Source organism: Ovis aries, chromosome 3 (assembly GCF_016772045.2).
Source record: "Ovis aries strain OAR_USU_Benz2616 breed Rambouillet chromosome 3, ARS-UI_Ramb_v3.0, whole genome shotgun sequence".
Lineage (NCBI taxonomy): Eukaryota > Metazoa > Chordata > Mammalia > Artiodactyla > Bovidae > Ovis > Ovis aries.
Window position 1 is genome coordinate 95,045,912 of NC_056056.1, and position 24,682 is coordinate 95,070,593.

At 48.3% G+C, this 24,682-nt stretch overlaps 1 protein-coding gene across 10 annotated transcripts in view; it reads right to left on the minus strand.

Annotated features, from left to right (window-relative positions):
- SFXN5 (sideroflexin 5) overlaps positions 1-24,682 on the minus strand; it is a 126,220-nt gene that overhangs the window by 83,355 nt on the left and 18,183 nt on the right. For 8 of the 10 annotated variants that reach the window (XM_042246345.2, XM_027966998.3, XM_004006070.6 and 5 more), the window contains exons 3-5: positions 19,627-19,704; positions 2,145-2,171; positions 1,573-1,627 (exon numbers count right to left, since the gene is read on the minus strand). In XM_042246345.2, coding sequence (XP_042102279.1) covers positions 1,573-1,627; positions 2,145-2,171; positions 19,627-19,704 — 160 coding nt within the window. Of the gene's footprint in view, positions 1-1,572; positions 1,628-1,991; positions 2,033-2,144; positions 2,172-19,626; positions 19,705-24,682 lie in introns of those variants that run through there. The other 2 variants (XM_060413911.1, XM_042246343.2) reach the window with 2 other exon arrangements.

The following is a 24,682-nucleotide window of genomic DNA, read 5'->3' on the forward strand; positions in this document are numbered from 1 at the left end:
ACACGGCTCCCTCCTTCACCCTCACTGCTGTAGGTGGGCATCCTCCTGTCCCAGCCTCTAGCTCCCAGCAGCCAGTCAGCTGGTGGCCACGCAGCAGGGAAGCACACTTGTATGGGTCACTTCTAGAGCAAACGCTGGTCTCCTGCGTATGCATACCAGGAGACCGCTCTCCTACCCACACCACTGGGGAGAGGCCCAAAGACTGAGGAGAGAGTTGCAGGATAAGTTTCTCAGCAGGAGAGCCTGCTATGGCCCCGTGCAGGTACTTCGGAGCACCCACAGCCACGGCTACAAGAACCTTCATTGCCTTGGAGTTCCTCATGGCCAGGCCGGGGTCACCAGGCACTAACTGCCCTGGTTTACACAGTGACATCACCTGGCTGCCTATATTCCCCCACCCTCATGAGGTCGGGCTCTCTGCGGGTGGGGACGCTGACTCAGCTCCTGGACTGAGAACCTGCCCTGGTGGGGCTTCCCAAGGCAGCAGTCAGCCGCCCTGCCACCCGCCCCGCACCACCCTGGGAACTGGCGTGGAGGAGGCGGCAGCACCCTGCTGTGAGACTGGCCTCTGTTTCATGACTCTGGACAAGGACCTTAGCCTCTCAGAACTGGAGGCAGGGCAACCACGCCAGCCCCAGCCAGTGTACAGGCAAGGGCTTTCTAGGCCACTAAGCTGTACATAAGCTGTGCATTGCTTAGTTGCTAAAGAATCTGCCTGCAATGCAGAAGGCCCTGCTTCAATTCCTGGGTCGGGAAGATCCCCTGGAGAAGGGATAGGCTACCCACTCCAGTATTCTTGGGCTTCCCTTGTGACTCAGCTGGTACCTGGGTTTGATCCCTGGGTTGGGAAGATCCTCGGAGAAGGGAAAGTCTCCCCACTCCAGTATTCCGGCCTGGAGAATTCCATGGACTGTATAGTCTATGGGGTTTCAAAGAGCTGGACAGACTGAGCAACTTTCACTTTCAAGCTGTACATAGAGCTGTCCCTCTAGTGGCCACAGGGTGGGGACTTCCGGGGGGCAGGGATCTTAGACACATTCTCCCATTGCCCCCTCTGCCCTCTGGTCTCCATGCAAGGGGAATCTGCCTCCCTGTGTGTGCAGTGGTGCAAACTCAGCCTGTACATACAGAGGGCAGGTTAAAAGTAGGATCAGAGACAAGGGAGTTAGACTGGGGATTTACTGCATGAAAGGGCTGAGCAGGGAGCGGGGCTTGGAAGGAAGGCATGCTGCGTGTGCAGTTAAGAGAGGAGTGACTCACGGAAGGCAGGGCTGCCGTAACAAACGCCACCCTGAAGCTGCGGCTAAGTGAGAGCGGTATCAGCCTGGGGTGGGCGCACCAGATTCACCTGTGGATGCCTGGACTCCAGCCCAGCTGCTCAGGCAGAGAAGACAGACAGACACATTTCCAAAGCTCCACAGGCTGGCCAGCCTTGTACAGCTGAGCCAAAATGACCTTGCAGGTGCAAGTGTGGCCGAATGTGCAACAGGGTGTAACATCCGGATACCGTCGGAGCTGTGACCCTCGAGAGTGGCCCAACCTGAGAAGAACCAGAGGGTCCCGAGGGCTTACCTGACATTCTAAAAGGCATGAAGATCTTCTCATTGGTGTCCGGGTGTAGAATAGCCTGGCAAGAGCAGGGAACAGGGCACAAGGTGACAACTGGGGAGGGAGAAGGGATGTGGGAGAAGAGAGGGGGAGGAGGTGAGGGAGCCCCCCCAGGGGAGACCCCAGTGGCCTGTAGCTGTATCCTCCCTTGCCTTGTGGCTGGTCAGTCCTCCCTACCATTTGGGGCAAGAAAAAACCAAACATGGGCCACAGGCGGAGCTTCCCCTCCTGACAAATGCTCAAACCAAATGCAGGCAGAGCAGCCCATGCCTACCTTGCAGGCCCTCTGTCCCCCATGCCATGCGCACAAGAAACACAAGGAGGATTCATGAAGAGAACCCACAGGGAAGGAGCTCAGGGGGCCCAGGGAAAGGCAGGCTGACCTGAGCGCTCGTCTTCAGAGATTCAGGCCTGGGTGCAGAGCAAGAAGGAAGCGGGTGGGGTGGGGTGGAGTGGGGTGGGGTGGGGGCAGGGCAGGGCAGGGTTTCAGAGGTCAGCAGAAGGGAACGAAGGAAAGGAATCCAAAATGGAATTACCTGCTTGATTTTCTGTGCACTCCAGAGCTGGAAAGGAGGAAGGGAGAAAAAGAAACAGAAGGAAAAGGAACAAAGATTAAAAGCACATATTAGTTTAAGGTCTCAAAGCCCCATTTTCTAACCAGGGGCTCCATCTCAAAGGGTTTTAGAGGCTCGGACTGTTTAGAGGCAACCAGCTGCCCCTGGTTGCCCTAGCTTCCCTGGACTGGGGGTGGGTGGCATCACCAGGAAGGAAGGCCAGGAATCCCAGAAGAGCAGAGCTGGGGGGACTCACCCAGACTATTTAAACCAAGGGATCTCGACTCTGACTGTGCTGTAAAATTACTTGAAGAATTCTTCCAGCATGTTCCTAACACTCCCTGGTTAAAGCCCTGATTTAAATGAAGATACTTTTCATTTAAGTACCTTCATTTCATTTCATTAGGTAGATACTTCAGCTGTCTCCCAGAATCACAGCATAATTTTTCAGAGCTAGACAGACTGCCTGGATCCCTGGATTTGCCACTTCTACCTCTGAGACTCAATTTCCGCATCTGTAAAATGGGGATAATAGCTGGGCTCTAACATTGTTGAAGAGGCATACGAAAAGTGCCCAGAGCAGTGCTGGACACACAGTAGATGCTTTACAAGTGCTAAATCTTATACGTATTATTATTCTTATTCTTGTTATCGTTATAAGAAGGTTGTGCACTTTCACACGAATGAGGAGGTTGTTTCTTCCAGCGCAGTGGGGGGACAGGCTACAGGAACAGAACAATTTGTCAATTTCTTCAAATAACAAAAAATACTGTATTTCATTGACTCTGCGGCTGCTGCTAAGTCACTTCAGTTGTGTCCGACTCTGTGCGACCCCACAGACGGCAGCCCACCAGGCTCCCCCGTCCCTGGGATTCTCCAGGCAAGAACAATGGAGCGGGTTGCCATTTCCTTCTCCAATTCATGAAAGTGAAAAGTGAAAGTGAAGTCGCTCAGTATGTCTGACTCATAGTGACCCTGCAGCCTACCAGGTAGACTGCAGCCTACCAAGCTCCTCCGTCCATGGGATTTTCCAGGCAAGAGTACTGGAGTGGGGTGCCATTGCCTTCTCTTCATTGACTCTAAGACATCATTTATCCTAAGATATACTAATTGTGCCACTAAGAAAGAAAACTATGGCATGATACCATGATGTCCATCAGTTAAAAGATTCACCCCATTTAAGAGATGATACTATGTGATAAAATAACCTTTTGGAATCAAGAAAATATGGCAAGTAAAAATGTGCACTGTGGGCAAATGAAAGGCCAGTGCGTCTTCACTGGATCAAGAAGGGCATGAGGTAAGAGGGGCGACCGGGTAAGCACTGATGTTTAAAGTTTTATAATGGAATAGCTATGCTTCATTTATATGGCAATGTCATCTGGGATATAAATTAAGCTGCAGAATGCTGCTACTGCTGCTGCTGCTATAATAGAGTTATATAATTGACATACAGATTGTCTGCTACTTACAATGAGGTTATGTCCCAATAAACCCATTGTAAGTTGACATTATCATTGTCAAAAATGCATTTAATATTAATACATCAAACCTACCGAACATCATAGCTTAGCCTGGCCCATCTTAAAAGGGCACAGAACACTTCCATTAGCCTACAGTTGAGCAAAATCATCTAACACAGAGGCTATTTCATAATATAGTACTGAATATCTCATGTAATTCATTGCATACTGTACTGAAAGTGAAAAACATACTGGCTGTGTGGGTACAGAATGGTTCTAAGTATATTGCTAGGTCCCCCCTTGATCTCGTGGCTGACTGGGAACTGCGGCTCACTGTCTGTCCAGCATCACAAGAGGGTATCAGACCATGCATGGCTAGCTAGGAAAAGATCAATATTCACAATTCAAAGCACAGTTTCTCTGGATGCATATCATTTTCATACCATCATCAAGTCTGTAAACTGTAAGTTGAGCCATCGTAAGTCAAGGACCATCTGTATTAAAGTTTATGCTTTTACCAACAGTCGAGTCCTTAAGTCTAATTCACAGTCTAATCACTCTGATTTTAGATACATTTCAAACATATTTGATTGTCTGCTATTCCATATCCAGAAAGATTAGAGGCAGTAGATTTTTTTTAAATTATAATTGAGGAACAGAGGGGACTAAAGAAAGAAAAACCAAATGTAGAATCACTGTTAGCCAAAGACAGTATGTGAGAGCATAACAGGAGAGAAGTAAAAAAATGATAATAGGTTGATCTCTCGTTGCTCAAAGAGTGCCTTGCTGAAGTGCAACCCACCAAGTCCCAGGACCGAAGCAGGTGTGACCCCAGGCCTTGGGCACAAAATCCTGACACTCGAGGCTCTCCACCCCAAGTCAGAATCCGCTATATCCGTGTCCCTTCACCCTGTGGGGTCATGGCCCAGATCCTTGGAGCAGGGTCCTGCCTTTGAGTACCGGCCACAGCATCTCCCAGAGCCGTGCACACAGCAAACCTAAGTCTATTTAAAAAAAAAAAAAAAAACTAAGATGTCTTCATACAATTCTTATAAATAAAGAGAAAGATCCCCCGCCTGATGAACAGCCTGGGCTGAAAACACTGATCTAAGACATTGAAAGACGTGTAAAGAGCAGGCTTTAGAACCAGCAGTCTGCATTCCTATCACCCACTGGATGTGTGACCCTGGGCAAATTACTTTGCCTTCATGCCGGTTTCTCCATCAAACAATAGGCTGTTGCAAGGACTATGCTTGATACTCCCAACAGCTGGCATTTCCCTTTGGGTACACAGCTAAGTCTATGCTTTCCAGCCTCCCCACGGTCAGGTGGGTTCACACGACCAGGTGCTGACGGGCTGTAGGTAGAAATGGAGTTCGCCACTTCCAGGCTCGGCCCCAGCACCTCCCACAGAGGAGCCAGTGGAGGACAGTGAGGCCCTAGGAGTCAGGAAAGCTACACGGTGAAAGGGGCCTGGCTCCTGGGCAACGGCAGGTGCTGGGCTCCTGGGCGGCACTGGACTCCGACCTGAGTGAGAAACAGACCTTACTGTCTAAGCCCCCAAGTCCACGGGGTTTTGTTGCAGCACTTTGCTTAGACTGAGCAACACAGAAGTTCCCTGAGACTTGTATGTATACCTGAATACTTGGCCCATAGATCATGCTCCATAAATGCCTGACATAAAGGGGAAGTCAGTCAAATGAGCAGTAGTTTTCAAAGAACTTAATTATTTCTAAATAAATTCATCTCTGTTGTTTCATTCCTACAACATGAGTAGATTACATCACACAAAGCAACTCATCTCAGAGAGACTGAGTGACTCAGCCGTGGTTCCAGAGGCCTGGTGGCAGGAAGAAGATGGAGGCCTCCTGGCCTCCAGACTCGTGTGCCCCCTGTTCTCTGGAGCAGACTGACATCATGTCTGGCCAGGGTGACAGCCAGACCTGACGCACAAGAAGAGGAAGAGGACCTCGGCTGACATCACCTGAGGTCCCAGAACCTCCACCTGTTCCTTCTCCCCCTCCCCGGGAAGACTAGCCAAGGAACACTTGCTACCCATGGCTGCATCTGTGTCCCTCAAGTTCAAGGGCTGCCCCCTCCATTCCCACCCAGCGATGGGAGACTCAGGCAGGTGCTGGCTCAGCAGCAAAGGCCGAAGTTCAGCAGGGATGTCAGCAGGTAAGGCCAGGAGGCCAGAGCTTACAGACATATTCCCTCCCCACGACACCCACACACACGGTGTGGGCAGGCCAGTGCCACAGATAAGAGGCAATGGCCCTGTTACCTATTTGAGCCTCACACTCAGAAAACTGTTTCCATAAGACAGACGAGAAAAGCAAAGCCCAGCCACACCCAAGTTCTCGCAGGTGGAGCCAGAACTTCAGGTTATGATCTGTGACTTGGATTCCTTCATTCATCTTCATTCATTCATTCATGTTTAGTGAACAAGTGCTATGTGTCAAACATCTTTCTGAGGGCTTTGTTCATATTAACTTATTAATCTTCTCAACAACCCTATGCGGCAGGGAGTAGTGTATCTCCCATTTTATAGATGTGGAAACTGAGGCACTGAGAGGTTCAGTGATTTGCCCAAAGTCCCACAGTAGCACTGGGATTTGAACCCAGGCCATCTGGTTCCATAATCCCCATCCAAATCCCTATACACTCATCTCTAAATGCTAGCACACCAGTTCACACTGTTCTGTCCCTTAAGGCATCTAGTATAATCTGGAGATCTTTCTACATCAGAGCATGGAGAGCAGTCTTATTCTTCCTAACAGAAACATTGAATGAACATATAAACTTCACCCTATTCAGTTCAGTTAAGTTCAGTCGCTCAATCGCGTTCGACTCTTTGCATCCCCGTGGACTGCAGCACGCCAGGCCTCCCTGTCCATCACCAGCTCCCAGAACTTGCTGAAACTCATGTCCATTGAGTCATTGACGCCATCCAACCATCTCATCCTCTGTTGTCCCCTTCTCCTCCTGCCTTCAATCTTTCCCAGCATAAGGGTCTTTTCCAATGAGTCAGTTCTTTCTACCAGGTGGCCAAAGTACTGGAGCTTCAGCTTCAGCATAAGTCCTTTCAATGAATATTCAGGACTGATTTCCTTTAGGATTGACTGGTTTGATATCCTTGCAGTCCAAAGGACTTTCCAGAGTCTTCTCCAATATCACAGTTCAAAAGCATCAATTCTGTACTCAGCTTTCTTTATGGTCCAATTCTCATATCCATATGTGACTACTAGAAAAACCATAGTTTGATGATATGGATCTTTGTCAGCAAAGTAATGTCTCTGCTTTTTAATATGCTGTCTAGGTTGGTCATCGCTTTTCTTCCAAGGAGCAAGCGTCTTTTAATTTCATGGCTGCAGTCACCATCTGCAGTGATTTTGGAGCCCAAGAAAATAAAGTCTGTCACTGTTTCCATTGTTGCCCATCTATTTGCCATGAAGTGATGGGACTGGATGCCATCTTAGTTTTCTGAATGTTGAGTTTTAAGCCAGCTTTTTCACTCTCTTCTTTCACTTTCATCAAAGGCTCTTCAGTTCCTCTTCACTTTCTGCCATAAGAGTGGTGTCATCTGCATATCTGAGGTTATTGATATTTCTCCTGGCAATCTTGATTCCAGCTTGTGCTTCATCCAGCTCAGTATTTCTCATGATGTACTCTGCATATAAGCAGGGTGACAATATACAGCCTTGATGTACTCCTTTCCCGATTTGGAACCAGTCTGTTTTCAATGTCTGGTTCTAGCTGTTGCTTCTTGACCTGCATACTGGACTTTTAAGCTATTTCCAATCTTTTATTGTGGTAAAATATAAATAACAAACTATACCATTTAACCATTTTTAAGTGGAAGTTCAGCAGCATTAAGTACATTCACACTGTTGTACAGCCATCACCACCATCCATCTCCAGAATTTTTTCACCTTCCTCAACTGAAACTCTGCACCCAGTAACTACTAACTCCCAAATCCTCCTCCCCTCAGGTCCAGGGACCTACCATTCTGCTCTCTTGTCTCTTTGAATTTGACCACTCTAGATATTTCGTATAAGTAGAATGATACAACATTTGTCCTTTTGTGACTATCTCATCTTTTGCTATTATGACCCTACTCCAGTGAATGTCCCTGGAGTTACCACTATTATATCAATAACATTTAAAGGAAAAGGATGAATGTATGCAAATGATCTCTGGCAGGATATAGAAGAAACTGATCCTTACTCTAGGGAGAAGCAAGAAACTGGCAGGCAGGGAAAGGGAAACATTGTATATTCTATTTTCTTTTGACATCTTTAACATTCAGCAGACTGTTCAGTGTTGGTGGTTTACTCACTAAGTTGTATTCAATTCTTGCGACCCCATGAACTCTTCAGTCAGTCAGTCAATTCAGTCGCTCAGTCGTGTCCGACTCTTTGCGACCCCATGAATCGCAGCACGCCAGGCCTCCCTGTTCATCACCATCTCCTGGAGTTCACTCAGACTCACGTCCATTGAGTCGGTGATGCCATCCAGCCATCTCATCCTCAGTCGTCCCCTTCTCCTCCTGCCCCCAATCCCTCCCAGCATCAAAGTATTTTCCAATGAGTCAACTCTTCGCATGAGGTGGCCAAAGTACTGGAGTTTCAGCTTTAGCATCATTCCTTCCAAAGTACACCCAGGGCTGATCTCCTTCAGAATGCACTGGCTGGATCTCCTTGCAGTCCAAGGGACTCTCAAGAGTCTTCTCCAACACCACAGTTCAAAAGCATCAATTCTTCAGCGCTCAGCCTTCTTCACAGTCCAACTCTCACCTCCATACATGACCACAGGAAAACCATAGCCTTGACTAGACAGACCTTAGTCGGCAAAGTAATGTCTCTGCTTTTGAATATGCTATCTAGGTTGGTCATAACTTTCCTTCCAAGGAGTAAGCATCTTTTAATTTCATGGCTGCAATCACCATGTGCAGTGATTTTGGAGCCCCAAAAAATAAAGTCTGACACTGTTTCCACTGTTTCTCCATCTATTTCCCATGAAGTGATGGGACCGGATGCCATGATCTTAATTTTCTGAATGCTGAGCTTCAAGCCAACTTTTTCACTCTCCTCTTTCACTTTCATCAAGAGGCTTTTTAGTTCCTCTTCACTTTCTACCATAAGGGTGGTGTCATCTGCATATCTGAGGTTATTGATATTTCTCCTGGCAATCTTGATTCCAGCTTGTGCTTCTTCCAGCCCAGGATTTCTCATGATGTACTCTGCATAGAAGTTAAATAAGCAGGGTGACAATATACAGCCTTGACATACTCCTTTTCCTATTTGGAACCAGTCTGTTGTTCCATGTCCAGTTCTAACTGTTGCTTCCTGACCTGCATACAGAGTTCTCAAGAGGCAGGTCAGGTGGTCTGCTATTCCCATCTCTTTCAGAATTTTCCACAGTTTCTTGTGATCCACACAGTCAAAGGCTTTGGCATAGTCAATAAAGCAAAAATAGATGTTTTTTTGGAACTCTCTTGCTTTTTCCATGATCCAGCAGATGTTGGCAATTTGATCTCTGGTTCCTCTGCCTTTTCTAAAGCCAGCTTGAACATCAGGAAGTTCACGGTTCACATATTGCTGAAGCCTGGCTTGGAGAATTTTGAGCATTACTTTACTAGCATGTGAGATGAGTGCAATTGTGCGGTAGTTTGAGCATTCTTTGGCATTGCCTTTCTTTGGGATTGGAATGAAAACTGACCTTTTCCAGTCCTGTAGCCACTGCTGAGTTTTCCAAATTTGCTGGCATATTGAATGTAGCACTTTCACAGCATCATCTTTCAGGATTTGAAATAGCTCAACTGGAATTCCATCACCTCCACTAGCTTTGTTTGTAGTGATGCTTTCTAAGGCACCCTTGGCTTCACATTCCAGGATGTCTGGCTCTAGGTGAGTGATCACACCATCGTGATTATCCAGGTCATGAAGATCTTTCTTGTACAGTTCTTCCCAAAAATAATTCTTAAAAATTTAAGAGAAAAATAGAAATAACATGCACAACTTTTCAGCTCTTTATAGTCCTCTATGGCATAGACTGTTAATGGTCCAACAAAACCTATGTCCTTTCCTGTCATAGTAATAGAAAGGTAGTGGGCAGGTGGTTGGCCTGCTATACTACATTTCCCAGCCTCCTTTGCAATTAGGCTTATCCATGTGACTGAGTCCCTTAGTGGCATCTGAGGGGAGGTGAGATGTGCCTTTCCCTAGCTGCTGCTGCTGCTGCTGCTCCTCCCAACCTATACTTTCTATCACCCGCCTGTGAGCCAGAACAACAATGTGGCTGCAGCCCAGCCTGGGCCAGGCAGAGGGAAGTACCTAAGGAGATGGAGGAGAAACAGGACGGAAGGAGCCTGGGTTCCTGATAGACCCTGTGGAGCAGAGCCACCTGCCCACCTGGAACTTGAACTATGACATGGGCAAGAGATAAACATATATCTTATTTGAACTGGTGTGTTCTGAGGTCATTTCATTACAGCAGTTAGTATAACCTTAACCAAAGTAACCCATTTGGGGTTTGGGGAAAGTGCTTCCCACAATGTCAGGGAAGCCTCTCCACAGGAGAGAGGAAGGAATGAACACTAAGTCATGTTGAGGTTCTTCTCACGGCATCTAGAAGTGCTCCAACCTCAGGAAGTTTTGGGGTGAGAAGGGAGGGACAGCTCCATCTTAAACTGACTTCCTAGTCATGAGCTGACCTCATTTAGGTTCATCCGATCTCCAGGCTGCACCAACAACAGTCAAGGTCACAGACCTGGGGCCTGGCTCAGCCGGTAACTCGCCTGATCTTCCTGAGCAAGTCAACTCACTCCTTAGAATTACACTGTTTTGGTTTTTTAATTAATGAGACAGGAGACGGAAGCTAGTCTCTCCAAGGTCCCTTCCCGTCTGATGATGCCAATTCTGGCTTCCAGAGAGCCCAGGACAAGGACTCGGGCCTGATTTCTTGAGTCTGGGTTTTTCCCTGGGACATGCTGGACCCATGAGTTGAATGCTGGATACAGAAATGGCAGCAGATATCACCCACAAGCCAAGAACTGGTTGCTAATTTGAAGTTTAATGAGCCAACCCTGCAAACAAGTTACAAGCAAGGAAACCCTGGAATGTGAAGCACTTGATGGAGGCCAAGGAGACATGGTGGACAGTCCATCCACACTGAGAATCTAGAACAGGGTGCCCCCTGCGTCTTCTTGCCGGCCCACCACAGCAGCTCCATTTTAAGCTACAATTCCTCAGTGTGACCTGGTCTCCTTTGGGCTCAGTCATCTCCCTCTGTGTTTCTGGCTGAACATTAAAATGCAGAGCCCCGATCCCTTGGAATTTACTGGTGCAGCAACAACCAGTGTGGATGTGAGACTTTCGACCTTTCTTGATTTCTCAGCTTGGAGAATGAGGACACAGAGGACGTGGGTAAACAGCCTGGGAGAAAGGTTGCTGGAACAATGCAGACATTTGCTGATTTCAGAAATGGCCTAAGTCTCAGCTGAGTTGCCATTTGAACCTATCAGGAACCCAGTGCAGAGGCCAAGCAAGGGGCAGAGGGTGGGCCCCAAACAAACTTCAGGGGGAGAAGCTTCTTCCTTCTCAGGGCAGAGACCTCCTATGCTCAAACCTCAGATGGAGGAGTCCCCTTCCCCTCTCCTCTTTCCAAGCTGCTTCTCCAAACCTCTGAAGCAGCAACAACAGAGCCTATTTAAAACAACCTCTACAATGTAATTAAACAGAGCCTGAAAGGGATCCTTCTATAAGGCAGAGGATGCCTTCATGAAACAATAAGAAATCTTCTTAATTCATCATTTGGGCCAATCCTATTATTTCTCACCATTAACTTTGTTGCCATGGTTACTCCCAGGTAATATGTACAAATGCAAATCTACGTGGGGCAAAAGATGGGCCAATCTACAGATGAAACGAGACAAATATCCCCCCTCAGTCTGCTACACAACACACATGAGCAGTCATGACTTCCATGTACACACAGCTTCTCTCTATTAAGAGGCTCGAGCCTCTAGTCAAACCCTCTTTTGTGAATTGGAATTACAGATCTCCCACTTGCTAGCCATGTGACTTGGGGCAATTTACTTGGAGATGTGGGTTCAAGCCCTGGCTCAGGAAGATCCCCTGGAGAAGGAAATGGCAACCCACTCCAGTATTCTTGCCTGGGAAATCCCATGGACAGAGGAGCCTGGTGCGCTACAGTCCACGGGGTCGCGAAAGATTGGACACAACTTAGCGACTAAACAAAAACAACTCAATTTTTTGAGCCTCCATTTCCTCATTTGTAATATAGGAATATGAATACTTACTTTCAAGCTTATTGTGATAATTAAAAACAATTCATTTATCCAACAAACATCTATTGAGTCCATATTATGTGCTGGGCACCGCTCTAGGCACTAAGAATATATCAGTAAAAAAAAAAACCAAAAAACACAAAATCTCTGGTCTTGTGGAGTTTACAGGATTGTGGAGAAAAACAATAAACAAAAAAATAATGAAAAGTAAATTTGCTCACATGTGAGAAGGATGAGAAAGAAGAAACAAGAGAAAGTAGAGCAGAGTAAGGGTAGGGAGAGTGTGCTGGCAGCAAGGATGGATTTTTAAAAATTTATTATAGTGAGGTCCTCACGAAAGGAGGGGGTGAAGGATGGGGAACATTCAGGAACACGATGACATGACCAGGGTCACAGCTTCTGTCACAGGGGGGACAGAAAAGTAAAGGCTAGGCTGAAGCTGGGATGGAAGAGGGGAGGGGGAGACACTGAGGCTGCATCCTCCACCCCCAGAAGCGCCTCTAGTCGGATCCCTTCGCTGGCCACAGCCCCCTAAAATTCCATCTCTTGTCCTGCCTCTGGTTCTAGTGGCTCCTTCTTTTGCCCCCCCAACTTTTCTTTCCCTGGACAGATTCTCAAGTAGGATGATGTTTAGTAAGGTGGTCAGGGTAGTTTTCATTGAGATGGCTTTGGAGAAAATACCTGGAGGGAGTGAGCCATGCAGATGCCTGGTAGGAGATTTTTCTGTCCAGCAGAACAGCCAGTGCAAAGACCCTGAGGCAGAGTGGACCTCCCCAGCCTATCTGAGGGCCAGCAAGGAGGCCTGTGTGACTGAAGTGGGCTGAATGAAGGCAAGAGCAGTAGGAAATAAGATCAGAGAGGAATTGGGGCTTTGCAGTTTGTGCTGAGGACTGCGGCTTTTACTCTGAGTTTTTACTATAGAGTGGTCCTTAACAGGAGGGCAATTTTCCACCCAGGGGCCATTAGGAAATATCTGGTTATCATGAATTGGGAAGGGGTACCATTAGCACACAGTGGGTAGACCAGGGGTGTTGCTAAACGTCCTACAGTGCACAGGACAGCCCCCACAACAAAGAATTACCCAGCCCCAAATGCCAATCGTGCTGAGTCTGAGAAACCCTGAGGCAGAGGAACAAACCCTGGAGCAGTTTCACAGGTCACTCTGAGCGCTATACTGGGAATGGGCAGAGGGAGCCCAGGAAGAACAGAAAGACCACCCAGGAGGCCACTGCAAGACCCAGCCTGGAGATGCTATACAGCACCCAGTACCACTTCCAGCATATCATACAAATGCTTCAGCTAATGCTGATCACTTGCCTGTTTTGTGTTAATAATAAGGGTCAGCTTGTAGTTGCCCCAGAGGTGCTGGGTGCTGATCAGGATCCCAGAGGCCAGGGGTCAGGGCAAGTCGGGTGGGGGGGATGTCAGTCAAGCTTCTGATAGACAATCCTGCTGATACCCAGAGAAGATTCAGGGTGCAAGAATTTTTAACTCTCTGGCATCTTCTCTGCTATTTTCAGCAAAACTCAAACACAGCTGACCCCATTTCTGCTCTGCCAGGGGAGTAGACCGGCAGGATCTCTCACATCTCAGCTGCCCTTTCTCCTTGGCAGGTTGCAGGCAGAACCCATCCTTCACGGGACCCCTGGGCAACCAATACACTGTGCTGGGTGCTGAGCAGGCACCAAGGAAGGTGGGCTGGTTCCCAGCCTCTGGGGATGTGGAATGATGGACCAGAACCGCCATTCAGAAGCCAACAGTGGCCCCCTGCCCCCTCACTTCCGACCACCCCAGTCGCTCCCAGGCTGGTTTCCTTTCAGCACTTTTCCCTCCCCATATACCTGGTACAGAAGGATCCAGCCACAGTTCCACTGTCCTGCTCCCCCCTCACTCCAGGACAACACAACCAGCATCTCTTCTGGGTCCCAGAAACTCACAATCTGGCCTGAAACTTCCCAACTTCCTCTCTCATCTTCTGTCCTTCTCTCTCTCTCCACTCTTCTTCTCAGCCTTCGTCTGCAACTTACAGGGACGTCCTTCTCATGCCTTGGGTCTCTACATTCTACGTCCAATCGCTTGTGTCCTCCATGAAGCCTTTCCTCAGCACCTGTGTTCTCAGGAGTCTCTCACCGCTGAATTCCTTCAACCGCAGCCTAACTCCTGCCTCCAGCCACTCCCTTACGTGTGCGCCTGCGTGGGAGCTGGCTGCATGAGGGCAGGAACCTCCCAGTGCCCACCTGCCACTGCACCTCCATGTACCAGGTGCCCCACAGATGCCCACAGCCTGGCCTGACAGGGTTAACTGCCCTGTGTGACTGGGGCTATGAGACCTGCACACATGCCAAGCCCCTCTGATGGCACTTCTACCCCACCCCCTCACTCTGCCTGTTAGCACACACATTCCACTCCAGAGTATCACCTTCCCTTCCAAATCTGTCTTCAGACAGTGAGTGAAAAATGGGCATTGGATCTTCCAGGTCCAGTGTCCCTGTCCCACCACACATTAGTTATGTAACCTGAGATAAGTTTGTAATCTCTCTGAGCCTCAGTTTTCTTGCCTGTAAAATGGGGTCAATATAGGCATCAACCAAATAAGGCTTCTGTGAAGATTAATTGAGAGAATACATATAAAGTGCAAATATTCAGCATGGCTCCTAGCCCTTGGTGAGCTCACAGTGAGTGATGACTCATTACCATGGGGGTCTTCCATATTGAACCCCAGCCATCTCCATCCATACCAAACCATCCCAGCAAAGCCCCAGCATACACAAAGCACACAGCACAGCAAACCCTCAAAAACTTAGCTGCCTGGGCTCACGTTTTTGCTCTCATCTATGGCTTTGTTGTTTAACAATAGCTGCAGTCTTTATTAGGGTTCCTAACACATCAAATCTATACCTGTCAAGCCCAAAGAGTGAATTGTGCTTATTTTTATTTCATCCTTAGGACTAACTGTTCATTGGTACAGCAACCTTTCAACAAGTTAACAGTCTCTGGAGGAGATATCAGCCACCCACTAACCAAGGCCATCAGGTGTGAATAAATTCTCAATCTGCTTGTAGCCCCCTGGTGGGATATTGTAACTGGAGGGCAGACTAGGGAACAAATTAGTGCATAAGATACCCAGTGGTGCCCAGACATTATGTCAGGTCCATAGGCATCAGCACACAGCCACAGGCTTCTGACTCACACACCTGCAAAAGGACATCAGGGGAGGCACAGAGCCCAAGAGCACACAGGCCACCATCCAGACCGAGGTCAAGAACCATCCTCAGCCTCTTCAGACAGCACCGGCATGACCCTTGAGCAGGGCCAGCCTGAACCAGGGATGGGGACTTGGTGAATTTCTGATCCCTGAAGCTCCCCAGATCCTGAGCTGGTATGTCACTACCCACCCGCTCTTGCTGTGGCCGTGGAGGCTGGTGGGGGCCAGGGCTCTGTAGACTAGGTCCAGGAGGTACTGTGAGAGCTGCAGCAGAGCCCAGTCCTGATGTCTGGGGAGCCAGGAGGGCGTGGGGAGGGGGTCTGGGCCATGGACTCACACCTAGAGCACTGTGCTGCCAGCCTCCAGAGGGAAGCCTCAGGCATCACCAACTGGAGCCAGAACAGGGAGGAGCGGCTAGTGCAGGGTCCCCCCACCCTCCCCCAGCTAGTGCAGGGTCCCTCCACCCTCCCCCAGTTAGTGCAGGGTACCCCCACCCTCCTCCAGCTAGTGCAGGGTACCCCCCCTCCCCTACTAGTGCAGGGTACCCCCACCCTCCTCCAGCTAGTGCAGGGTACCCCTGCCCTCCCCCCACCCTCCCCCAGCTAGTGCAGGGTCCCCCCCTCCCCCAGCTAGTGCAGGGTCCCCCCACCCTCCTCCAGCTAGTGCAGGGTCCCCCCACCCTCCTCCAGCTAGTGCAGGGTACCCCCGCCCTCCCCCAGCTAGTGCAGGGTACCTGCACCCTCACCCAGCTCTCCCCCAGTTAGTTCAGGGTACCCCCACCCTCCCCCAGCTAGTGCAAGCAAATCCCCCCCACAACCCTCCTGGCCTCCCAGCTGCCTGGAGGCACATGAGAGCTTTCGGGATAGAAAACAAAGCAGGCCCAGAAAACAGGACAGGCAGCTTTAAGCTTTTGAAGGGAACAAAGAGAGGAAACATGCCCTCATTTCCCAACTCTTGAAAACTGGAAAGAGTCCCAGGAGGAAAAGCCAGGCTGGAGGGGAGCTTGGGCTGGGAGCAGACACGGGGTCAGGAAGGGCCTGGAGGCTGGACTCCTCTGGTCCATGAGGAGCTGCCAGGGTGCGAGGACCCCCACCACCACCCTAGAGAGGGGCATGTCAGGTCACACCAGCGGGCTCCTCGGTGCCACAGCCAGAGGGCAGCACTTCGCTCAGGAGTAAGGAGATCCGGCCCTGCCCTGTCTGCTGATGGCTGCTCCCGACCAACTCAGCAGGCCACACAGACTCCTGAGACCTTGTGTAGCCAACACTGCAACTGCGTCACTTCAGGGGCCTGCACCAGGACATCTGGCCAAGGGGCTGCCTCTCTTGGCACCTCTGCCCCCTCTCCATGTGGCAGGCTGCTGACCAGCACATTGGCACGTCCCTTCCTCTAGGGACCATCTTCCTCTAGGGGCCATTCTCTCTGTGCTCAGGATGTTTTTCCTCCGCCCCTTCCCAGCGCCCTGTCCTCACTAATCCTTGCTCATCCCTCAGTCTCAGGTGAGAAATCTCTTCCAGACTCCCTGCTTCTGGTCAGGTGACTCCTCCCTCTGCTCTCCCACAGCATCATGCATTTTCACTGTCCTGGCCGGATTCTGGGGATTCCCGGGGGCAGCACCCTTCTCCAGCCTCTCCCCTGCTCTCCCCCAGGTCCTAGCACCAACACTGGCCTGGAGGTGCTCCATAAATACATAGCAAAACAAACTGGACTGGGGAGGGCTGATGGCTTGGCCACCTGGCCCAGGGAACACCCAGCCAGGCGCCAGCAGGTGGCGTGGACTTTGTGCTAAAGGTGTGAGAAGGCAGGGCAGTGCCTCACAGTCGCCAACAGAACAGAAGAGGCAATTGCACGGGAGAGACAGCAACGTGTTCCTGCACGGAAAACGAGCAGCGTTTTAGGAACTGATCCGGCAGAGAGGAGGAAGCCGTCCCTCGATGCCTGCAGAAGCCACACTTGAGAACCCAGACCATCACCCCCAGATGCCAGCAAAGTTCAGGGCTTGGAGGGCCCAGGCACCCCAGTTACAAAGGGTTAATCATAGGGCTAAACAGAGGGACTTGGCTGAAAATCTGAATTCAAAGCAGTAGGACCCCTAGGCCTTCCCCACACAGCAAGGGGGCTCCCACTGCCCTCGCCTGTGTCCCCCAAACACCAGAGGGTTATCAACCTTCTGGAGAAACTGAATCCAAGTGACTCCAGACTTGGGAACACTAGCCCAGTGGAAAGAGGGAGCAGGTGTGGCTAAAAGCAGAGAAATCAATGAAAATCTGCAAAGTGAATATTGGGGCTTCAGCCTTGCCCCTCTACTTGGCTTCCAGAATGCAGAGGTGAGAAGATACTGTATTAACAAAACAGGACAGGATCCTGTTGAAAGGAATAAAGAAAAGAAACAGCCAAATAGCTCTCAGAAATTAAAATTTGTACTAGCTGAAGTTAAAAATTTGATAGACATGTTGAAAATAAACTCAAGGAAATGTCCTGTAAAGCCAGACAGAAGGAAAAAGTGAAAGAATAGAAGAGAAAAACAGGATAAGAAAACCTGGTTATCAATCTAAGATGTTGAACATTCGACTAATAGGAATTTCAGAATGAGAAGAAATTATCAAAGAAACAGTATAAGAAAAATTGCCAGAACTGAGAGACAGGAGTCTTCAGATTGAAAAAGGTCACCAGAAACCCAAAACAATAAATTTTACAAGACATGGCATTGTGGAATTTCAGAAATAAAACATATACATAGAGAGGAGGTCCTAAACATTCCCAGAGAGAGAAAACAGGTCACTTGCAAAGAATCAGGAATAAAACAGCATCGGATTTTTCAAAAGTTAGACTAGAAGCCAGAAGAGCAATGTCTTCAAAATTCTAAAGGAAAATGTTGTCAACCTAAAAATTGGAATTTTCTCCTCAGCCAAACTGTCAGTTAAAGCTGAGTACAGAATTACAATTACAAATTACATTATTTTCAGATATAAAAGGACTCCAAATTTTCTTTCCATTTACCCCAGGGAGCTACCAGACAAGGTCTTCCACTAAAATGAAGGTGTATACCAAGAGGAGCTGAGGGAGCTGGGTCCCAGCATTAAAAATTTCAGGGAAAAATACAGAAGTGGAAAGGGCTTCTCTTGTAGCTCAGCTGGTAAAGAGTCTGCCTGCCATGCAGGAGACCTGGGTTCAATCCCTGGGTTGGGAGATCCCCTGGAGAAGGAAATGGCAACCCACCCCAATATTCTTGCCTGGGAAATCCCATGGCCAGAGGAGCCTGGCTGGCTACAGTCCATGGGGTCACAGAGACTCAGCAACTAAACCACCACCACCATTAAAAATATCAAAGAGCTGCTAGAAGATACCGTAAGGATTAGAGATGGTACAAAGAAAACTCTGTCAGTGAGAAAAATGAGGCATTTATTAAATCCAGATAAAACATAAAGTCAAAAAGGAGAGGAAACATAATCATATACAGCAAAGTTGTAGTATTATTCATATAACTGTCATAATGTGAATATTGAATATCCATAGACCCCAAAATATGACAATTATTTGGGGAGGGTGATGAGGGTAGGGGAGAGAAATGTGTTTATAGAGGTAAATAATAAGAGAGATGTATCCTCAACTACCACACAAAAGAAATAGTTGAGAAATAGCAGTATAGATATGCTTAGTTTGAAATATAGGTTTCTCTCTGAAGAAATAGCTAACAGCATTTGCTTCTGGGGAAGAGAAATGGGAACTGGGGAGGGATGGGGCAATACACTATTTTCCCTTACAAGCGTTTTCATACTATTTGACTTTTTGAACTTTGTATATCAATTACTTTGGAAAAAAAAACTGTGAGATTAGTTTTTGATAGCTTTTAAAATAAAGCTTATGAACAAAAAGAAAAACTTCAGCACATTAACCATCTGTCTCTACAATCACTAGAGCTGCCCTATACTACATCTCCCTACCTTACCCCCAAACCAAACAAAACCATCAACTTTTTAATTAGCTCTAGTTCAAGTTTCTACATGATATTAACAAAACAGAAATTACAGTGTCTTAGCCTAATTCCACTCTGTCTCCTCCATCTTTCTCATCCTCAGTCTAAACTTCGGGATAGTGGTATGCTGGTGAGTATTTTTGAGAAAAAAGTCCTGATTTATAGTATCTGTCAATTTCCATGGCGTAAATTCTCACATTGTGGCTGATTTCAAGTCATCACTGTGATGTCACTGAATGTGGAATTGGGAAAAGACGCAGGTCTCAGAGCCAGCAGACTATTGCCTTAGGTTTCTCTGGTCTTAGCAGCCTCCACACTTCCCACCAGACCAGCTTACAGGAGGGCCCTGAGCATCCCCTCCAAAATCCAGAAGTCCACAGGAGATGGGGCAGCAGTAAAAGTGGATTCTGAGGGGAAGAGAAGTGGTTCTGGCTGCAGGGGAGGGATAGTGAATTTGCCACCGTCCTTCCCCGCCACTATTCCCCCACCCCTCCTCCAGCAGAGTTACCTGCTCATTGGTGACCCCCGGGCGCAGGGTCCCACGCTTATAGTCTTCCAGCAGTTGCACAGCCTCTCTGAGACGTCTCTGCAGGCAAAGAAAAGGGACACTGAGGGGCACAGATCCAGGGCTCCAGCAACACTTCCCTTTGCAGGGGTGCATCAGTCTTGACCCAGCTCTGACAGTCTTCACAGTGTGCAAGGCCTGCCCTTCAGTTTATGGGACACACGCAAAACGATAAAGACGACTATAGCCTAAACAGCCTTCCACAGGGAAATGGATCAATGTTTGCCATTCATCCAGTGTAACAATACCATGCACGTTATTCGGCAGTTTAAAAAGTAAAGTAGATCTCCATGGCCATATCTCCAAGGTATTTTTTAAGTGTGAAAGCAAATTGCAGAGCTGTATGATGCCATTCGTTGTACCAAACAAACAACACACACACACACACACACACACACACACACACACACAAAGAAAACAGTATTTCCTGTGAGAATATTTATGTGAGTAAATGTATCAAAAACGCTCTAAAAGGAGACCCGCCAAACTAGTGACAGAGGTTACCTTGAAGTATGAGGAAAGGGTTCAGATTTGGCAAGTGGTGTTGGAAGAAATTTTAGTCTTAATTGTAATATTGAAAGTTTTTATAAAGAGAACATACTTATGTAATACTTATATAATTTCTTCTCATCATTTAAAAAACACTAGCAGAGATTTACATACTAGAATACATATGGCCACAGTAACTGATGGGGAAAAAATAAAAGAGAATAGAATTGTATGATTTTTTAAATCTTAAAACCTAGAGACAGCAACACTGAGAGAAGGCAGTCTTTGTCCACCAAAAGACTTGTATAACAATATTCATAGTGGTACTCTTCAAACAGGCCCAAATTGCAAACAACTCAAATGTCAGTTAACAGACTGGGGAAGTATATGCACACAATGAAATATTACACAGCATTTAAAATGCAAACTACAAATATGCTACAATCGGATAAATTTTCTCAAGAATGGCACCCTAATATCTCTCACCCCATGCTCTTATAGAACTTTCCCACATCCTCCATCCAGAGGTAGAGTCTATGTCCCTCCACTTGATCCTGGGCAGGCCTTTGTGACTGCCTTAACAATAGAGTGTTGCCAAGGTGAGGCTATGCGACCTCTGAAGCTAGGTCATGAAAATGCCTTGCATTTCCACCTGGCTCTCTTGGGATGGTTGCTTTCTTGAAATTTAGCCATCACATTGTAAGGAAGCCCAAGTAGCCTATGAAGAGACCCATGTGGATAAGAACTGAGGGCCTGGCCCACAGCTCCAGCTAAGCGACCAGCTAATGGTCAGCAACAATTGTCCCACCATGGAAGTGAGATATCTTGAAACAGACCATCCCCCTGTCAAGCTGCCTTAGCCGAGGCTGCGGGACAAACCATCCTCTCTAAGTCCTGTCAGTGAGCAAAAGAATTGCCTGCTATTTCAAGCCATTAAATTTTGGGGTGATTTGTTACATGATAATAGAAGGCCAATTCACATAATGATGAGCAAAAGAAGGCAGATGCAAAAAGTATATACAAATTTCAAAAACAGGTTAAAAGCACCTATGGTGGTAGACGTCATTATGGTATTACCTTTGTGAAGGTGGGTGGGGGTGTTGACTTGGAGAGGGCCCAAGGGAACTCTCTGGATTAATGGAAATGCTCAGTGCCTTGATCTGACTGGTAGTTACACAGTATAAATGTGTGTCAAAATCCATTAGGCCATACACTTCGGATTTATGTATTTTGCTGTATGTATGATATATCCTTTTTTTTAAAAAAAATCACTAATAAACAGACAACAGTGAGAGAAGGCAGCCTACGTCTAGGTCAGATGAGGAAGGGGCATCAAGGATGCTTATGGTTTGGGAAGAAACCCAGGGAAGCCACCCTGATCCGCTTTGACCAAGGGACAAAGTTGGCTAAGGATGGGAGTGCAGAGAGACCTCCACAGAAGCCCCTGGTCCAAAGGCAGGATGCAGCTCCAGGGCAGGTTGCCCCATGGGGCATCTTCTGAGCAGGCTGACAGTGGTCACATAGGATGGGAAAGGAACAGCCACCTTCCACACTAAAACAGCAGGACTAACCCCAGCCCAGATAAGCCAATCAGGCTGTCAGGAGGCCAGGAGAACATCTTACTTGGGAGCAGCCCGACTGCTGTAAAGTACTGCCTCTTCCCTTTCAAAATATGTCTATCAATTTCTGAATTCCAGAGTCCTTCCCCAGAATCTCTTTGCTTTCAAAGTAGAGACAACTTTGAGTTTGTACGTTTTCTCAGGTGTAATCCACTCTGTTTAGAAAAAATGTCAGAAAAATTGAAAGCACACACAAAAAAGTTATAATCACCTGTCAACATACCACAGAGATAACCACTGCAAAAGTTATTATTTTCCTTCTAGACTTAATACATTTGCTTTTCATGTTGGTTGATTGCTCTAACTTGCTTAAGTTCAACAGAAAGTGAGCAGTTCAGTATTTGAGGCCGGAGTTTAGTCAGACCCTCGCTGTCTCTGCAACCACCCCCCAAATCCTCCTGGTGATACGGCAAGCTCCACGCTCCAAGCCTGCTTCCTGCCAGCCTCAGCCTTGGCCCCACAATAAGTGCTCTACTTTCCACCCTGAATGGCGAATGGCCCCACGTTCTCATTATGTTCCCACTCCAGGGACTCAGTTCCTCTAACAACCTGGCCAGATTCCATCTCATTCCACACAGTCATCAAAGGGAGGCCTCTTGCCACAGGATTAAGTGCCAAAGAGCCCTGATCTTGGCACTCACTGAGAAAGAACCAAATCCAAGCTTCCCGAGACAGGCCTGCTAATGCAGGACTGGGACAAGCCAGAATGTGCTTGTCTGCCTCTGGGCCTTGCGAAGCCTCAGCTTGGCCTCCTAGCTCAGAGACTGAGGGACAGGGCTCCCAGCACCTCTGTGGGACAGGCAAGGCCTCAGGCCTTGTCTTGAGAGGTCCCTGAGGGCTGGCTGTTCTGGGAGCCGGACTTCTCACAGCAGAGAAGGGAGCCATTTTCAGGGAGCCTTGAGGGACAGGAGGAGGGTCTTGTTGCTTGAAGTCCTCCTCTCACCCTGATGCACTGACACACTTGACAGAGAAGCCCTGAGCGCTTGAAGGATGGGGAAATCAGGGGGTCAGTGGCAGGTGAAATTTGCAGGACGTCTTTTCAGTCAGGAACAAACAGGCAGCTACGCCCTGAATGCTAAGATGGTGAGGGGCCCAGCTGGCCTGGAGACAAGGCTGCAGGCCCTTTTCTGGAGCCCTGGGCTTGGGGAGGGACAGCCCAGGTTGCTGCTTCCCAGACTCCATCACCTACCTGCCAGAAACCACTGCAGCAAGACTCTCTTCTTGTATCTGATGGGGCATGGTCTCCAGAAAGCCTCTCTGGAGACAGGCACCTGGGAGTTCTGCTCCAGGGCAGAGAATTTGAACAGAGGTCCCACCCCAAGGCCCCGAGGGGAAGAAGGAAGCCAAAGGGCAGTCCTGCAGTGTTAGGGTGGTGGCAGAGAGGGCAGGAGACCCTGACAGACAGGAATGGGGATGTTGGAACACAGGACGGAAAGGCACAAAATAGGAAGATGAGGAAAGTCATCAGAAGCAAAGCTAATCTCTTTGGAGGGAAGGGGTATACCTTAGCCAATCCCCAAACTAAATGCAAGCAGCATAATCCATGCTTGGCTAGGGAGCATATCTAAATGATCTGAATATTTTATTTATTATAATGTTTAATATGTTAAAATATACAACGGGCGTGACAGCACCGGGCCAGGAGGTGAGGATTACCCAGAAACACTTCACCCCCACTTGTGATAAAGGCCACCCATTTTTCCTGCAGGCCCTCGTCCCTGATCTTTCCTATACCACCCCACCACCCTGGGGGAAGAGGACATCCCGCCTCCCCGGTTGTCTGTCCCTACCCATGTCCATCCTTCAAGGCTCAGGGCCATCTTCAGGAATCTTCCAGAAATGTTCCCTCTGCCCTCTGAACACTCAGAGAGCACTTAGTTTGCACTTCTTTGAGGTCTGTGATCACTTACCACCACGTGCCCATGTTACCTGTCAGAGACTGCAGGGTGCAGGGAGCGAGAGACTGGTTGTAGGTTATGTTGGCCTAAACGCAGGGCACACCTACCCCAGTCCATCACCAACACAGGGCCACACATAATGAGCACTGATAAAAATGAGGCTGCTGGGAGGAGAGGTGAAGGGTATAATCAGGGTTAGGGACCAGGTTCCAAAGCAGCAGGCTAGAGGCCCTTGACAGCGATGCTGGTCTTTCAGAATCCTGGGATTCCAAGAGACCATGCCCTGTTCACACAGGATGTGGATGACTACTCCTCTGAGTGTCTGCTGAACCATGTGGACATTCCTTTCTCTGAGACAGCTGAGGTCCGAGCAGGAAGGGCATTTCGATGACCAGGGCCACAGAGTGGGTGGGTGTCATCTAGGAATCTCAAGTCCCTGCATTCCCAGCTCTGGGCCATTTCCATGAGACATGAGCATGGAAGAGCCTCCTGTCCTCAGGATGGTCAGTAATTGAAAGAGGGGTGGTCTCCCAGAGAAACCATAGAAATGCTTGCATCCTGAAAAGCTGATGTCAACAGGGGCCAGGTACCCCACATAAGGAAGGGAAGGGCCTTCTTTATTCTCATTCAAAGGCAAGCCCAGTTGCTGCTGCATGTTTAGCAAAAGTGGGTACAATTGAAACATGGACATTTCAGGCAATCAAAATTTGGGAGTCCCACTTAAAATAGGGGGTGGGGGAGAATGGAGAGAGGGAAGGAGAGAAGGAGAGAGAGAAGAAGAGGGAGAAAGGAAGGAAGGAAAAGAAAGAGAAAGGAAAAAGAAGTGTCGATGGTCAGGGTGAAAATGAATGTGGGGAGTGGGGTTGGTGTGCATGAGGGAACGGAGCTAGTGGTAGGGACGGGGGCACGGCCTGCCTTGATCGCTCAGCACCTGACTGCTCTCACCTGGGCCGGTCTTGAATCAGCCAAGGGCAGGGCTGTGCATTCTTACCT